At 39.8% G+C, this 17,316-nt stretch overlaps 2 protein-coding genes and 1 non-coding gene across 3 annotated transcripts; 2 read left to right on the top strand and 1 right to left on the bottom strand.

Annotated features, from left to right (window-relative positions):
- Nucleotides 1-1,078: 1,078 nt before the first annotated feature.
- Nucleotides 1,079-1,861, top strand: LOC106153418 (alpha-protein kinase vwkA-like). Its single transcript, XM_087013243.1, has one exon. It carries the CDS (start codon nt 1,079-1,081, stop codon nt 1,859-1,861), a length of 783 nt encoding a protein of 260 aa, XP_086869369.1.
- A 2,101-nt stretch (nt 1,862-3,962) lies between these two features.
- Nucleotides 3,963-15,588, bottom strand: LOC106153410 (uncharacterized). The gene is made up of 3 exons (XM_013527335.2): nt 15,092-15,588; nt 10,759-11,840; nt 3,963-6,197 (listed from the first exon to the last, which is right to left on the bottom strand). Exons 2-3 carry the CDS (start codon nt 11,801-11,803, stop codon nt 5,077-5,079), a joined length of 2,166 nt encoding a protein of 721 aa, XP_013382789.2. The 5' UTR covers nt 11,804-11,840; nt 15,092-15,588; the 3' UTR covers nt 3,963-5,076.
- Trnaq-uug (transfer RNA glutamine (anticodon UUG)) lies at nt 8,014-8,085 on the top strand. Its single transcript has one exon. It is a non-coding gene; the product is annotated as a tRNA-Gln (tRNA).
- Nucleotides 15,589-17,316: the final 1,728 nt, after the last annotated feature.

Raw genomic sequence — 17,316 nt, 5'->3', positions numbered from 1 at the left:
CACCCGTGGAAACTTTGTTTGAGAATAACCGCCTTCAGAAACTCCCCTTTTTTTCATAAGGGATTACATGCAAACAGAATTGCATATTTACTGTCTGTCACTTAAAGATGCATACAAAGTCAATTTTTTGTCACAAAAACCAACCAAATGCCAGCATATAGTTTCAAGTAGTATAACTAAGAGAATTACCAAAAGGCATTGTTTAATTTTACCCTAAAATGATGTTTGAACGGATTTTTCTGTTAGCATTCTATGCTGTATGTCAATGGGGCAGAAAAGCAGGTCACAAAAGTAGGTTAAATTTCCGACCAAAAATTTAAAGAAAGGAGCAGTCTAAAGGTTTTTTTATGGCTGATCGTGTGATCTATTCAGTTTATCCCTTGGCATATCGAAATCATTTGAGTCGTATAAGAAACTAGTAGAAGTGGTTTACATGTGTTACTGGGAATCCACGCTCCACCGATGCTCGGTTCGTATGTACCTTTAACATTTCGAAAATGCAAACAATCTAGATTTTCATCGATTGTGTTAACGCGCGTGCACCTTTTGTGTCAACAACATGCATGGGTTTGACAGGCTTTTGACAGTGAGTAAATGGAATGAGTAAACAATGGAAAAACTTCGTGGAAATTCCATGACAAAGCAGTATAAAAAACGAAGACGGTGTTGTTTGTTGGGTCTTCTTAACGAACAGCCATCGCCGTTGACAGTCAGCATTGCTTGGTTCTTACGGTCATTCTTTTAGGTAAGCTTTTGAGTATTTCAATCCGCAATGTATTTTTTAACTGTTTGTTGTGTGAATAGGATGTAAAAGTCCTTTTAACAACCTTTAGGCTCAGTAAATTGGAGGTATTGGGGTCATTGTATATGCATGTCACCAGTACAGACTCGAGTAATGGAAAACGGACTTCGAACAGTTCCCAGCCGACTACCATCTTGTCACAGATGTTCATTTCTAAAATAGCCCGAAGAAGTAGCAACCACTTTCATTTTACGTTTATGCCCATGCATTTACTCGTAACATAATGAGAATAGATTAAAAAATAATGAAAGCGATTGCTTTCACTTTCAGAACGAAATGGGAGCAGAGCAGAGTAACGAAACCTACATGTCCACGTGGTCTGACGAGTGCGGTGACCAGTACTGGGCAGACTTCGAGCCTAAGCCGTTTTCATCAGGCGCGTTTCGCCATGCTTTTAAGGGACACCTGCATGGCAGGGGCCCTCGTGGCGGGGACCAATGTGTAGTCAAAGTATTCAAGAAAGAATACGCAAAGCACATCACAGATTGGAATACTGATGTGGCCATTTCGAAAATGGCCCAATCTCTGGCCACAAAGTTCAATGAGGCTGTTCCTTCCACACGGCCAATTAAATTCATGATCCCAATGGTCGCCAAAATGGAAAAACGGGCGGGTTTTAAGCTTTTCTGGTTGTTCGACATTCATGATAAAGAATCGGCCAAAATAGTCTTTGAGAACGAATACGTCTGTATGGAGCCTTATTTGAGTGGCACCTACCAGAAATTCAACGCAAATAACGGTTGGGTAAACCCAGATATGAATGTTGTGATTATCCCTGCTTTTTCTCACTGGACATGGGCTCACAGCGATGGGAAATACCTGGTCTGCGACATTCAAGGGGTTAGGGATACCGACGAATATCTCCTGACGGACCCTGCGATTCATTCCGACGAGGCAGGAACCTACGGCAACGCTGATCTCGGGCCTGAGGGCGTGGAAGCATTTTTTTACACCCACAAATGCACACAATTCTGCAGGAACCTCCGCAAGCCGAGTAATATTCGCCGCCCTCGCCGCATACGCCCCAGTCCCGGCACAACATATGGGTTTACATTGTAAATTAGCCAGATATGCTAAATGAAATACTGTATATAAAATGACCATGGATGTTCTGGCAAAGGTCATCAGTTTTAGCTTTTCATCTTTTACTCTCTGAACAGGGTTTCTGGGAAATGGAGACGTGTAAACTAGTGAAAATGATAATAAAAATGGACAACCCCTTAGACGTAGACGGCGAGACCTGTGGTTTATTCACTGTAGTAGGACATTGAAAACAATCGAGCGTCTTCATAATTTCACCTTTCTTACAGATACATGTATGTAATGGTTAATGTCCATAAAGGACCCCATCTATGATAATTGAGTAAGTTGCCGATGGTTAAAGCGTGGGAGTTGCAGGTTGTCTCTTGACACATGAGAATTTTTAGCCGGCGCCTGTACGCGTCGGGGAAAACGCCGAGTTACTGCTCATGACCTCACGAAGTTTTACTTTATTTTTTATTTTCATCAAGTTTGCTCGACTATATAGTTGCCACTCCAAAATGACTCTTTATAAGGAATTGATATGATGTTTTGCAATATATTCGTTAGTAGGCCTACTAGTAGACTTTCTTAGTTGAAATATAAAATGTGTTCAGTTGAAATGAAATGTGCATAATTATTTGAGGATGAAATGTTGAAATAGATTCAGATAAGGATTGGTTGTAAATTGGCGGAGAAAAGCGAGCTAGATAAGTATTCAAATAGTTTTACCTCTTGCGTGAGCCATATAACAATCACAAAGTATTATTTTTTATGAAAATAAAGAAAATGTACCGTATTTGTTGCACCCAAACATGTGTTGTTGTCTTTGTCTGGTCCACGTGTCACTCATATAAGAAATCTAGCTTCTAATTTCAGAATCATTCGTAGTAAAGTAAGAAGTAAAATATGTTTCTGAAGAAGAGCTGTTTTGTAAATATATTTGGATTCGAATGAGCTTTAAAATTTAGAAATGAGAATTTATTAGATAAAGATCGATTTAGAACCTTCTTCTTGGGCATGTGACAGGAAGGAGTACCATAGATACTGAGTGCCCGCGTTTTGGTAGTTACTCTAACAAGAAATTAGAACGTGTGGTAAGTGATTTGAATTAAAATTAAACGACACATCAATTTCTCCCCGTTTATTTGACTCTCATTAATTTTATTCGATATACAAAGAAGTAAAAAGCGTCAAAATGTAACTAATATAGATACCAAAATTGATAAGATCTCTTACATGTAGAGCAACATGATGGCAAACAAATGAAGCAAAATATGGATAATAATCTATGCTGCGGATGTGAGATATTTGGAATAGGATGCACAATTAAACTTTACGTCACCCCCTCCCAAATGTGAAAGGTTTAGATAAAGATACATCTTCTGTCTGTTGATTTAGCATTTTAGGGGCCATATATTATATGTGTTAGTGAAGTATGAATTTCAAACAACCTACATTTATGAGGGCTTGAAAGTAAAATGCGTTAGCGGTGACAAGTGTCACAATGCGTTCAGTCAGCCGTCGCAATCAGTTGGCTCTGTTAGGTGCAAATAGGTCGGCAGCAGGTCACATGATCATTTTGTGTGGAAATTCCAAGATCAGCCAGACTGATATTTGAATTGTGGTCGGGCGAATTTAAACCGGTGATTGCTGGCGAAAATTGACTTTATATATGTTTAATAATATGAATTAAGAATTTGAAGGTGAACAAATAATATAAAAAATGGAAGCGTTGTTTCTACTCGCCCTTTATAGGGTCTACATATTTTCAAGCGTTGCTTTGATTATTTTTAATAAATTAAAACGAAATAAGTAAAACAGCTGAAAACTACATACTGTTTAAAGACTTCCTTATACATGTTTATTCAGAAAAAAAAGGAATGGCTTATAAATGATACTTTGTTTATCAAACATAAAATATAAATTTAAGATAGCATGGAAATAGCACAAACGCACATTTATCAACACGACAAATTTAGATATAAAACGTAGAGACTCTAAGGAAGTCACTTAAAGAGATTTGTTTTAAATAGCCTTTGGCTGGAGGTCTGTCTTATACTTATCCAGTACATGTACGCAGAAATGAGAACAATTTGCACTTGAAAAAATGTGGGGAAATTACAAAATTATTATATCAAATTTTCTTTTAAATCTATGCTGGTGATTAAACGGGTGCGAAGTCAACTGCCTGTGCATGCAGAACTGCATTTGAACCAAGAACTCAAACAAAATAACAATAATCAATTAATAAATAGTTTGATGAACTGCACAGAAGAGACATAAGAAATTGGGAGGTACTGATTTCGGTACCTCTAGATATTCTATTGTATACATGTGGATTCTTAGAGACCATTCCCACAGATATATAGATCGATCTATCCCCCTCGGGAGTCTCACTAGATTGCTGTCAGGTTAATCGGCTTAAATGTCTGTCCCGCCTACTAAAAGCTGTAAGGTGGTAATTAACTTTAGTGCGCTCTCGGCTCCCAGAAGCTGACAGCAATTTAGCGTGAACCCCCAGGGAGTTGGGTCGATCCAGATGGATCGATCTAAATCTGTGGCAGCCCACTATTAAAGATGTAAGGCTTTGGCGGTATTGTTTCTGTGCAGTCGATGTCGGGGAATCTGTTACCTTTCAAAAAACAATTTTAGCCTAAAGTTTAGCCTAAAATTTAAGACTCAAGAAAAATCATAGCAGTTTCTTAAAATGAAATATTGTGCCTTTTTCGAACAAGTCGTACGCTGCTTGTGTTTCAGGGCAATATTAATTCTATTTAATTGATGCACTATTGATTCAACTAGAACTGAGGTAAGACTAGAAGGTTCAGATCCATTTTCGGGCTCAAATCATTTTGTGAAACCAATCCCTGACAGACGATTTCTGACAGTTTTTGGAATAAAAAATAATAAAAATTGATCCTTATTTCATTTCATATCTCTGGAAAAAAAGATTCCAAGCTAAAATAATCTTTCAATGGCACTGGGAATAGAAAGGATGATTTACTTATGATTTCCTAAGAATGAAAAACAAAAATGATCAAGATCAGTAATAGATGAGAGATGATAGAAATTAAAACATAGCGTTTAAAACGCGTCTAGGGGTTAATATGAAGAGATCTTCTGGTACAAATGTAAAAAATGTTATATTTCAATCCTTGTGCGCGCTTGGACCGTTTCAATTCATCTTACATCTTAGGCGGTTAATATGGCATATTTTTCATTTTGTCATTTATAAATGGAAGAACTCGATATCAGAAATGAGAACTTTGCGAAAGTTTCAATTTAGTTCCCGACACGTTGGGGTCGTCTGCTGCCGGTAAACATTTAGTCAACCAATCGCTGCATTTCTTTACTGAGTGAGAGAAAACCTTCGGGTTGATCGGATCATCCTCCTCCGGGTTGTACTTGTGCGTATATTGATATCTTGAGTCATAACCAGCAGGGGTAATCTCAAAAGTCTTCTCTCGAAAATGATACCGCGGCACCGTGAAATTTCCAACACCAGGAATGGCGTGTTGCGTAAAAGACGGGCTATAATAATCGTCGTCAAATGCTTCTTGTCGCTCGCGCCTGCGCGTTGGCAAGACGGCAGCAAATTCATTATTGTAATAGTCGTCTGCCTCCTGCGAAAAATCAGGGCCACTGTCCGTCTTAACCTGTTGAGAGAGCTTTGAATCGCTGCCAATCTTTGGAAGTTTAGTTCTGGCTGATTTGTTACGGCTTTTATTGTTGTTGCCGTCATTGTATTCTTTCCAATGCACCACCTGTTTGGGAGCCCCTTGTGGTTTTTTGTGCTCGCGCCCATTGTAACCAAAAGAATTATTTCTTTGGCGAGAGGTGACGGGGGTTTCACCGGAGGTATTTGATTCAGTCTCACTTTTGTGACGTCGTTTACTCTGTATATTTTTCTGCACAAAGTCAACATTTGCGTAAGGTTGTTCCTTTGTCGCTCTCAGTGCATTGCCATCGCTATTGTTGTTTACACCAGTTTGTTCATTCGATACTGCAGGGTTCTCTCGTTGAGTCCCCACTTTGGCACTTTCGTTATAATATTGCCCCTTTTCAAAGCGTTCTAAACTATTTTGATTATTCTCATCGTCTCGATTGGTATTCTCTACCGTCTGTCGATCGGTATAATTCCTGTCATCTTTGTCATCAAGTTCCATCGCCTCCATTGTCTGTGTCATCGCGCACTGGGCTTCTACTGACAGCCGAGACCAAATGTTCTGTTTACGAGGAGGACAGCGTCTTTCCGAGGAGGGCGTTTTCTTCTTCCTTCTTCGGTGATACCTGGGAGGCTTTTCTGCCTGGCCGGTCGTAGCTTCTGGACATGAGTGCATGGACAGAAGCGTCCCCTCGCTTTCAGCCGATCCTAGGGATAAAAAGAGAAAAATAAAGTCTTGAAATATTTCAAACACGTCTATTAAATTAAAATGTAAATTTAAATATAGAAACTATTATTTTATCCATTGCGTGGGCAAAAAGTCATCATAGCTCTCTGCTTATCTGATGCTGAAGGCGACGGTATAGAATTTAATATGTATACATCTCTAACGTCACTTAAATTTCTCTCTCTCTCTCAATTTCAAGAATTGACTTGGCCCTGATATTGTTATTTACTTGCCCGCTGAAAATTAAAAGAGGCATATCAATTTATGTTTTAGAGACGTGTGTGACGTGCGCATCTGTTTGTGAAAAGAGAGAGAGAGAGAGAGATGAAATGCACGAGTAGATTTTAAAATTATTACTACAAATATTAAACACAATACTCTACTCTCAAATCAGCTCAAGTCCAATAATACAAATATTTAACAAGCTCCTCACTCCGAGGTGAAGGACAGCTAGTTCTCATACAAAGCGCTTACACAAGTCAAAGGTGAATTGTGTTATTGATTTTAATTGGATTTAAAATTGGCACATGCCAGCGAAAACGACAAATACAAAATTTAATAACTCGGAACCGGTGCATTTATCACAGAGGTCGATAAATAAGCACCCTGCGAGTGCCAAGCCCGTTACGTTCTTAATACCACTCATTTAAACACGTGGATCGACGAAGCAGTGAAATACCGTGATGGTCGCAGGGTATCGTGATGAGGGTCCGAGGAGAAGGTGGGTGGGTGGGTGGGTGGGTGGGGGTGGGGGGGTTTAAACCTAGGGAGAGTTACCCTTTCTCGGCAATTATTCCTTTGCTGAGCATTGGTGGAGGAGTTTTCAGTTCGTGTTGACATGCGTTATTCATGCGTTATTCTCCCCCCCACCCCTCACGCGTGTGTGTGTGTGTGTGTGTGTGTGAGAGAGAGAGAGAGGGAGAGAGAGAGAGTTAGGGTTGACTTTATTCATCAATATTATTCAGAAAATTATGTTTAACTCTATTACATTTTTTGTTTTCTTTTTGTTTTCATATATCTATCCATTATTATTATTATTATTATTATTATAAGCAAACAGTGAAAGGTTTTTTTTTTTTTTTTTTTTTTGCCACCAGTGCGACGTCCAACAGTCCTGTGATATCTTGTTCTCCATATTCATTTCTAACCATTGTTGTCTTGTTGATAAAGTAAATATTACTGACAATCCAGATTAATTGATCGGGCCGTATATCTCAGACCTGCCACGGTGAGTGCTTACCACGCCAAGTCCCTTATCTTATCTCGTTAAGCGCCTAATTTAATTAATTTTGTCGCTCGCCACTTAAGGTAGGAGATAAGACGGGTATGACGAGTTCTTGTTCACCTGTGCGAAGACGCGGGCATAGGTACAAAATGTAGTACATAATTAAATGAAGGAATCAAGTATGGTGTAAATGTGTAGCTTACGGTTCAACTATATATTTCTGGGAGATTGCAGGTTGAATAAGCCAGTCCTGAATTAACTTATTATCCAAAAGAGGAACGTTACCGGAATAACCAAAAATACTTTTATTCTCCCAGTCGTTTGTTCGCCAATTATGAACCTTTTGCAAAAAAAAATTGGAACTTTTCTCCTCCTTTTAGCTTATATGCCATTATCTTATCAAATTATCTTCTTGAAATGAATACACTTTACGTGATGAAATTTTAATTCTAGATAAAAGCTTACCCCGGCACATGACGTTACTTTTATGTCTGCTCTCTGGAACGATTCCCACAGATAAGAAGCGAGACACTGATGAGAAAAGAGTTCCTAATTATCTTTGCACACCGTCGGGTTCCATGGTGTAATGGTTAGCACTCTGGACTTTGAATCCAGCGATCCGAGTTCAAATCTCGGTGGAACCTCCCCCTAATATTTTCTTTTATATAGTAAGCCTATCCATAAAGACATCAAGTATCCAAATGGCCATTCCGTCTTGTTAGTGAGTGATTGCATGTAAGTATACTGTTAGCCTTCACCAATAAAAACCTATTTTACTGCATTACATTCATCCATCTCAATAAACAACAGCTTTCGGTAAATATAGGTGCTGATATCTTTTCTTTTTAAAAGTTCATTTATGTGTGTGTGTGGGAGGGGGGGGGGGGTAGGGGGGCTAAAATGTGAAGTACTTGTAGTTACAAAACCAGTCATAAAATACTAAATCATTGCTATGTGTATTCCTTTGATGTATCTTTATAAAAAAAATTGTCTTGTTTTCTCCACTGCAGTTGCTTTCACTGCAGAACATCGCGATAAGACAGAGCAACAAATATTAAAAGAACTTATCTGCCTATTCTACGCTGCCCCCCCTCCACCACGCCCCATCTTTATAAAATAACACTGTTCACTGAGCCGAAAATGAAACCTGGATAAATATATTTTATTATTACTCTAAAATACTGCTGATATTAAAGGACACAGTACAAATTAGACCCCCTTTCGGACACGAATAAAGATCAGACATGCAAATAACCATGAAATTACAACAAATACATAGCAACCATCACAACAGGCAGTGCTCACTTGTTGATCTAGTTATAAGGGAAAGCGGCTCAGTGACGGTCTGGGTGTATTTTGTTATCGTTTGTGAATAGGGCGGCAGCCATGAGTCAATACTTGAACTTGGAAACGTCACTCTTGTGACATAAAGCTATCGTAGCAGAGGGGGATTATACAATCTACCAAATTCGTTTGGGGATTACTCAAATCGAATTATTCAGCTTTGCGCTGTGAGATGATATTCACCGACCGACCGACGCACAAATGGTCACAAATAAGAAATAAGGGGTTTATGACGGCTAATTTTGCGAATTCTCACCCCTCTCTCTCTCTCTCATTGTGTGTTTATGTGGCTGCTCTGTTCTTTACGGTACTGTGCACATCTCAACTAAAGACAACTTAACAGTTCGTCGACATATATGTATATATATATTCGAATAAAATAAGCTACCGAATTGCATATCGTGGAATTCTCAAGAACATTTATGAAAGCCAGCAAAGAAAAAAAAGTGCAAAAAAAAAAAAAAACAAAATGCTTCAACAAAGCTCCTGTGTCAGATACTAAGACCCAATATCTCGACCAGAGTTACCTTTGCAAAAGAGCGTTCTTAATACAAATACGATTAGGCAAAAAATCCTTACAATGGGTGTGAAACTCGAGCAGAACAAATTAACACAGGGAATAAATAATCGCTAAACAAGCCGGAGGGGAGCGACCCCGTTAACTTTTCCAGACAGTTGGATTTATTATTGAAGTGCGCGCAGGTGAAAATTACGTCACAGTAACCTTTTGAAGCTTTCCACTCCGACAATTCCTCAATTGCGTCAAATGCATTCAACGATTTTCTACGCGATCGTGTCATGTTTTATCAAAATATCAGACTAAGTAACTGAAGCGTGTCAAGGCTGTAATAATGTCTCAATTTCAGTGTCAGAGTAAGAGGTAATGTAAGGCGCACGGTGTCAAATACTCTAATTCCTATACCGGCGATTTTTTAATATAAAAAGTTGTTTACCGTCGCCCGTTTGATGATGACGTAAAATAACAATACCGGACCGGTGTCCAAACAGGTGACCAATGGCCCTGGGGACCTTGGCCCTTCTAGCATAGAAAAGCGCACCTTTAAATGATGTTGTTCTATGAAAGAGTAAACAAGAACCTTTGGGGGATAATGGATAATAAATGCATAACTATAGTATTCGCCATGAAAAATTCTTTCAGGAGACGACGTTACATAATATAGTGGACGGATAAATGACAAACACTGGTCTGCGACAGGATTTCGTCGAAAATATCATTTGTGAAGTATTAAGTCTACAGAACCATTGATTAGGAGTTAACGTCCCTAATGCATTGCCATGGGCAGCAGTGTCATATAATTATTCACTGTTGCCATCTCCATTTAATCCCAAAGCTCGTGAAATTATCACCCGACAAATACATGACTGCGTGATTTTTTAGATCTAACTACAAGCTCCGTTGCAGTAATAAAGATTTAATACAGGGGTCTCAGAATACGGCATTACCTCCGAGACGCACCCTGATTTTCAGAGACTCTGGGACCTCACCCCTCTGTTCAGTACTATCAGCATGTCACCAAAGTAGAGAAGTGAATGTCCTCTTAAACACAGGGTACATCGAACCTGTCTAGGAGACATTTGAGAGAAACTTTAAGACCATTCTTCATGGAGAGGTCACCATTAGAAAGTGTTTTCGAAACACGGGTCACTACGATTTGGTTTGTTGTTCGGGCCCCCTCGACGGCTTGTTCACCGTGTTTGTTTGGTTATTTTTCTTATTTCTACCCCTTCAGTCTACTGCTGGTGGGCATTCAAAGGTAGAGTCTACGAGTTCTCATGGCTGTTTGAGACTTGACTTTGCCCTCATATTGTTATTTTCTTGGGTAGAGAAGTAAGCATGTCATGTATGATTTAAAAGCCTTGCATGCGCGCCTGTCCGGAGAGAGAGAGAGAGAGAGAGAGAGAGAGAGAACTATAACTTTTTCTCAAGACGATAACGTTCAAATTAAACCTACCGGTTTTCATGGCAGCTTCAATGGCATTTTTCTCCTGTTCCACCCGTCTCTCTTCCTCCTCTCGCGTGGCACAGCTCACCGTTGCGGTAGGTTTAGCCGCTGAGTCGGGTGAGCTGACTCGCGCAGAAGCATCAACTCCTCCACCCACGCCCTCTGCGTCGCCATCACACTCAATCATTCTCTCCGTCGCTTTTGCAGCGGTCGCACCGTGTGACGCCGTATTTTTACGTTTCCCGCCGCCAAAACCGCCTCCCTTGCGGACAGCAGGTGCCCTCAAGAGCTGGTCCGAGTCTGCCTGCTGACTAGCGAGGTGTCGTAACGAGTCCTTCTTAGAGGAAATGCAGTGTTCGAGTATACTTTGTATGTTAAGTCCCGGAGTACGGGGCTTACCGTTTTGATTAAAATATGTTTGATCACATTCCTTAGTATAGCGGTCGATCTCCCCGACGTTGTTATGAGTAATTTCATAGCCAGTATTGCCCGTGCCGCCGTGGTGTTGGGTCCCTAACGTCGGCCTATTACTCCCCTCAGTGTTATTGGTATTATGATTAACATCGCCTCTTCCTTCATGGCGAGATAACACACTAGTGCTGTATTCACTGTTGAAATCGGGATCAATATTTGCTGTTCTGCCAGAGTAAATCCCCGTCGCTTCATTAACGTCGTGACTACGGCGGCCGTCCTCAGGCAATGGGTTACGTGTGAAATCGACCTGCTCGCCTCCTCCCGTCTGTCTCCTCGAAGGACTCCGTCTTCTCCTCCGGGCAGAGATCGACCTCAACGGCTGAAGGGACTTGACGCTGGAGACGCGGTTGTGGAGCTGAGAGGAAGCGGACGAGGACGAGGGTGTATGCGGCGCCCTGCCACGCCGCGATAACGTAGGACCTGGGGTGCGATTGGCGTGGAGCCGTCCAGGCCGCTGCCACGGGTAAGTGACCAGATGCCGGTGAGGAACTTTTCGATGTTGGTGTTGGTGCGCCGAGTGTTGCCCTACCACCGCGGCAGTCACCGCCGCCGAGGGAATGTGAGCGTTGCTGGTTGTCATACCGTTCTTAGGACGTTCATTCCACTTCGTCACACTCCTAAAATACACAGATCAAGTGTCCCATCAGATTTAACAATGCTAACAGCGTGTAAAAAGACGAGCAAACAATGCTTTACAAAAACTAACTGGTAAAGTCAATCCTGCTCACATTGAAAATAATGATTAAAATGCAAATGAAGGGAACTCAATACGCCATACAATTCATACCTGAGAGCAACTCCTAAAAGGCTATAGAAAAGGTGAAAAAAAAAAGAAAAAATAAATGCTTTAAGATCGTTCTGGGGCATAATCCTATTTATTTGGCTCCTGCTCTAAAAAGTCAACTTTGTATAGTCATGATCCTATGGGTTGCACACACTGATTACATTTACATAAGGAACATCATGTTTTGCGTTCACTCAATACTAGATTCTTACAACTGAATACAAATGACTCTTTTTTTTTCTTTTCGTCGACTTAATGCTCTGAGGAGATCTAACACAGAATTTCAATGGTGATCGCTATGCGAAAGCAAACAACGCCGGGAATATTTTTTATGATTTAAAATCGCACAAAGAAGAAACCATTTCAAAAGATCAATGTACAATTAATGAAAAAATAAAAAATAAGGGTAGAAAAATAGAAAAAGAAAAAGTTAATAGGTAATGGCGTGTTTTTCTGTCTTGCAAAAGGACAGAAAACGTGAGAACTTAGTATCTGCAAATAAAATTTAGAGCCCAAAACTTATTTATACATGTATGTTTCTAACGCTTGAAAGCTCTACGTTCCTGGCATATCATTTTTAGATATCGTTTACATTAAAGAACGAAGTACAAAAGGCGAGAAAATCGCCCCATTTTATCTGCGTTTGCATTACAAGGCATAACAATATGGTTCTCTACTTGAAAAGCAGAACCAAGGACGTTGCAACGATGAACGGAGGCCCAGGCATACCTCCCATTAGAAAAATGATATAGAAATCTCTGCTTCATTCTAACAGCACAATGGTGATCGATGGATACAAATACCCACTCAACCCGAGAGCAAATACATATATTTTAATGATTTGCTTAGCAGACCTATCATAAAGAGATTTGTCGCCGTTGTTGACATTTGTGATAAAGCAGGCTCGTTTAGATATCGTATTAATAATTTAGATTAATCACAAACCTCTTTATTGTAAATCTATGCATGATGCACTCAGTTCTCTATCGTTTTTTGATGAGTATTCCCAGAAGATTAGTAGAAAATAATACTTAAGGGTTACAATGTACATCGACTTGACTGTACGGCGCATCTGTTTGATAACTCATCTTTGACATCGCAAAGCATACATATTTAATTTCGCTAATTTTTACATCTACAAAACCATTTGCTTGTTTTTTTAGATTACTCTTTTATTTATCTATTATTAATTTTTTTTTTGAGAGGGGGGGGGGGAGGTGAAGAAGAGAAGAAAAGGGAAATTCTACAGCTTAGATCCGCCAGTGTAACCATAAACGTTTTAGTCAGAGCGTTTTAAACGGAAAGGGTGATGTTTTGTATCCTGATTTTATTTATTTATTTATTTATAATATTACTATTGGTTTTATGGGGGTGGAGTGTTGAAATAACCAGAAACTATGATAATTGTTTTGCGTTGCACAATGTATCCCCAAAGATGCGCAAACATATAAAATGAACCATTATTCAACTTAATGAAGACATAAAATCAGCCATGCAAAGTAGGCATATGGTCCTAAAAGCAGGCCTTAACTTCTTGCTAAAATAACACATCATAAAGAGTCCACCCCACGGGAATGTGAAAAACATGAGTCTGCTTTTGTTCCGAATACGAATCAGTACGCAAATGTGACCAACGTACACACCATTACGTCACGATTTGCTTTTGCTCCAGGCAGAAATGATGCAAAGGGGTGTTATAGTAAGGTCATTGCCATCCTCAGGTAAACAGGGTTAAGTGACGTTGGATTAGGTAGACAAACAACTTGATATTCGGACACATTTATTTGAGACTTGGTGATTTGTTCGAGGGTTCTTGGCTTTGCAGCGTCTAGATGGAGGAAGATTAGATTGAGAGAGAGAGAGAGAGAGAGAGAGAGTTTGATTGATAAAAATTGACCAAAATCTCAAGGAATATACGTTCCAAATACTTGTGACCAAGTACGCCTACTCATCCGTGCATCTAACTATTCGAAGAAATAAATTAAAAAAAACAAAAAAAAAAACGCTTTACTAGCCCCACCCCCACCCCGTGCAAGTTGTTAATTCCTGAGGGGCTTGTAATGTCATGTCTTGTCATGCTCTCCATCATTTATTTATTTATTTATTTTAAATTTCTAACACGGCTGTGCTCATTGCATTTGTAGATTATTCGGTATCCCCCAGATTAGCGGCTATGTAATCGTCAAGGAGAACATTGGCGTTTTGTTGATACAGGGTTTTTTATCGCCCGCGTTATCACACCAACTTAACGATTGTGTCCCATTAGGGGATATTCAGCCCCTTAACAGAAACAGGAATTTCTTGTTAAGAGAAATTGAAAAAGACCTAAAATACTGTGTCCGCTAAAGACATTGTATTGGTGTCATTATCGCATTATTTGAGGAAAAAAACCCTCCCCGGTATATCACTTTTATTTCAAACCATTACACTTAAAGTTTACATGAAACACAGACGGTTACGTTCTAGTGCATGATTTATAGCTTAGATAAGCTTTACAGAAGCTATAGCCATACCTTAACACTTTAGAAAAAGAGTCCAGCAAAGAACCGTCTCCAGTGGAGTTAAATTTTGACTGATTGAACATAATGTGTGTGTGTGTGTGTGTGTGTGTGTGTGTGTGTGCCAGCATGCGTGCATGTGTGTGTGCTTAGATACATTTATTTTTTCGTCGTTTCTGTTATTTTGTACGTGTATGTGTGTACTTAAATGTGCGTGCGTACGTGTAGGTGCTATGTGTGAAGGTGTGCACGCGCGCGCGCGTGTGTGTGCAAACGTTGTGTGTGTGAGGACGCATGTGGGTTAGTTCCTGTGGGTCCTAAATTACTTTTGATTTACAGGTCAACCAACACTTATTTATACCGATAAATCGGTTGATGTTGATGTTTTTTTTTCGGACAAAATAATTAATCACGTTTTCTTCCAGCCAATTTCTCTTGGGTTTCTACATTTGCCTAGAACAATTAATACAAAGTTACTCAACATCCAGGTTTTTCTGGTTAAAATCGGGTGTTTACCATACAAACAAATTCCTGTGGTCACCATCTCGTAGCATGAAACTCAGGGTAGCTCGGCAAGAAAGCTTACCTGGATACTGCTATCCCGGAGGCGCATGTAGGACGAGGATGTTAACTTGATGACAGGCGTCGTCACGTTCTTCAAGTCACCCAACATGTGGTGTCACTGCCGTCCGCTGTCATAATGTCTGTCGTTGTCGGCACTCGAGACCCGGGATTCGAAGAAAAGAAAGATCGTGTGTACACAGGATATGTAAACCCACAGTCAATTACCAGATCTTCCGGCGACTTGAGCAGGAAATTAAGCAATTCCCTGGGTACCGCAACCGCCGAGCAGTGTCAACAAGTGTTCTTTGGATGATCAATGGGATGAAATTAAAAATCCTTCAAATATTGACTCGCTCCAACGGTCCTCGGTGCACGGGTACTCTTCACAGCGGAGATTTGGTTAAGAGCGTTCGTATATCACCGAACCTGAACACCTTATCACGGTATCAAGTGGCGCACAGGTACCGTAATATTTTTGTACAGGTGAAAAGAAAAGTTGTTCGGGTATTGTTCCACACGTAATACAGTCCGAGCCGTCTTTTTCACAGCCGCGTGTGTGCATAGTGTTCTGACCCTTGACCGCCTGAGTGGTGTTATTGTGCCAGAATGCACATTGTTTGCTTGTTTATGTGGCCATAACCAAAGACCGAGGGCCCGTAATTTAAAGCGTCAACAGAGAGAGCGAGTTTTGAATCGGGAACAATGTGTTGAGAATACATAGAAACTAGCACGTCGCCAACGGAGTGAAAGGGGAACGTGACGTGTAGGGATTTGACAGCTGCGTGCCGAAATATAATAATAATATATATATACTTGATGTATGCGCTGATGAATATAAGAGTCTGCGAATGGGGTATGAGTGGTGGTGGTGGTGGTGGTGGTGGTGGTGGTGTGTGTGTGTGTGTGTGTGTGTGTGTGTGTGTGGAGGGGTGGGGTGGGTAGGAGGGGCAAGGATAAAAAACACACCGGTGAATTGAAAATCTAGTCAAATGAAAATGTATATGATTAAAACGAAACAGTATACGATAACAATGGAAAATTTAAATATGAACTATAATTTACTAGGACGCAGGATGGAGATATTTTACTGTTGTATTTGTATCGGTTCGATTGTCTTGTTTTATTTTGTTTCATGTTATTTCCTCAATTTCCATTTTTTATTCAATTCCCTGGTTATTGTATTATTAATAATAATTATAGTTATAAAGAGAGAGAAAGAGAGCTAGAGAGACATGTACAGTAGAAGCCTTTAAAGCCTGACTTCTGTTTTAATACAGATAAGTCAATGAAATTGGATGTCATAAAAATCGTCTGATGGTCGTAGAGTAATTGCTAAACATTTCATACTATTTCCAGTTGAGCAGACAATTGGTAATAATGTGTAATAAGGAGCTGGCAATTAGTAATGTTTAATAAGGAGCTGACAATTGGTAATAATGTGTAATAAGGAGCTGGCAATTGGTAATAATGTGTAATAAGGAGGTGACAATTGGTAATAATGTGTATTAAGGAGCTGACAATTGGTAATAATGTGTAATAAGGAGCTGACAATTGGTGGAAGTTTTATCTAATCAGTCACACATTACTTTCTGATAAAATAAAATTAAAACAACGCAATGTTTTTTTTTCAATAAGAAAGTGTTCGGCTCCCCGAATGTGTTAGTAGAGATCGCAAGCAATCGGAGACATCAGCGAATTTGCAGACTGTCATACTATAAAACATAAACCTTACATTTGTCATGTGACCTTAAATCCCCTTTCGTGCGGCGTCATTTCAGTAGAGCTTATATAATAACCAAATAAAAAAATAATAAGATACTATATTGACATACGCCATGATAATAATGAAAAGTCATTATCAGGTTAAAAAAACATTACCCCTCAATTACCACGGTTACAATCTACTGTATTCCAAGCTTTATTTTAGATGTAAGCAGTGCAGGTACAGTCATAATCATCTCCAGAATTTAACGTTGTCTTCCCGTCTTTCCGATACATCTGTAAGTCGCCAGCAATGGCTGAGAGCAACACTGAAGATTTGAGGATTTTAAGTAGAGAAGTAAACAGTTGGTTTGATAGATTTGGCTTTTGCCACGAGGAACGAGAGTACATCTACATTGAAGCAGGCATTTACGACGCCATACCAGATTTTGATTTCGGTTTTTGCATCAAGAGAACGTGTGGAAGCCGAGCGGACAGCTTTGACAGAAATTTAGATGAAAATGGGGACTTAGTTTCGTCTGATTT

The sequence above is a fragment of the Lingula anatina genome, chromosome 5 (genome assembly GCF_051362555.1).
Source record: "Lingula anatina isolate TDL-2025a chromosome 5, LinAna3.0, whole genome shotgun sequence".
Lineage (NCBI taxonomy): Eukaryota > Metazoa > Brachiopoda > Lingulata > Lingulida > Lingulidae > Lingula > Lingula anatina.
This window is presented reverse-complemented; position numbering and strand designations above follow the sequence as displayed.

Bases quoted from the DNA above. Each gene is read 5' to 3' on its own strand.
- LOC106153418 (XM_087013243.1), top strand. From the start codon at position 1,079: ATGGGAGCAGAGCAGAGTAACGAAACCTACATGTCCACGTGGTCTGAC.
- LOC106153410 (XM_013527335.2), bottom strand. From the start codon at position 11,803: ATGACAACCAGCAACGCTCACATTCCCTCGGCGGCGGTGACTGCCGCG. The intron at 6,198-10,758 runs GTAGGTTTAATT...TTTTATCCCTAG, and splicing joins TGAAGCTGCCATGAAAACCG to GATCGGCTGAAAGCGAGGGG.